The sequence below is a fragment of the Myotis brandtii genome, unplaced genomic scaffold (assembly GCF_000412655.1).
Source record: "Myotis brandtii unplaced genomic scaffold, ASM41265v1 scaffold691, whole genome shotgun sequence".
In the NCBI taxonomy this organism is placed as follows: domain Eukaryota; kingdom Metazoa; phylum Chordata; class Mammalia; order Chiroptera; family Vespertilionidae; genus Myotis; species Myotis brandtii.
The window spans coordinates 505,126-505,434 of NW_005370704.1; the positions used below are offsets into that span (position 1 = coordinate 505,126).

General features: G+C 71.8%; 1 protein-coding gene across 1 annotated transcript in view; it reads left to right on the top strand.

The window, feature by feature from the left end:
• The window catches only part of MAMDC4 (MAM domain containing 4), a gene marked incomplete at both ends in the record, with an annotated part of 17,468 nt that overhangs the window by 5,707 nt on the left and 11,452 nt on the right, over positions 1-309 (top strand). The window contains 2 exons of the mRNA XM_014529670.1: positions 5-91; positions 203-304. Coding sequence (XP_014385156.1) covers positions 5-91; positions 203-304 — 189 coding nt within the window. The remainder of the gene's footprint in view (positions 1-4; positions 92-202; positions 305-309) is intronic.

Below are 309 nucleotides of genomic sequence, written 5' to 3' on the forward strand. Positions count from 1 at the left end.
CCTGGTGCCCACCTGCTCTCCCCGCCCCAGACGCCGGCAGCCCCTCAGCAGTGCCTGTCCTTCTGGTACCACCTCCACGGGCCCCAGATCGGTGAGTGCCCGGCGCCGGGCAGGGCTTGAGGCTCAGGTGGCCCAGGTTCTGGAGGAGCTGGGGCGCTGGCAGGGAGGGCCTGGTCCCCTCTCAGCACCACTCGCCCCACAGGGACCCTGCGCCTGGTGATGAGGCAGGACGGGAAGGACAGGCACCTGTGGTCGAGGTCCGGCACCCAGGGCAACCGCTGGCACCAGGCCTGGGCCACCCTCCACCAC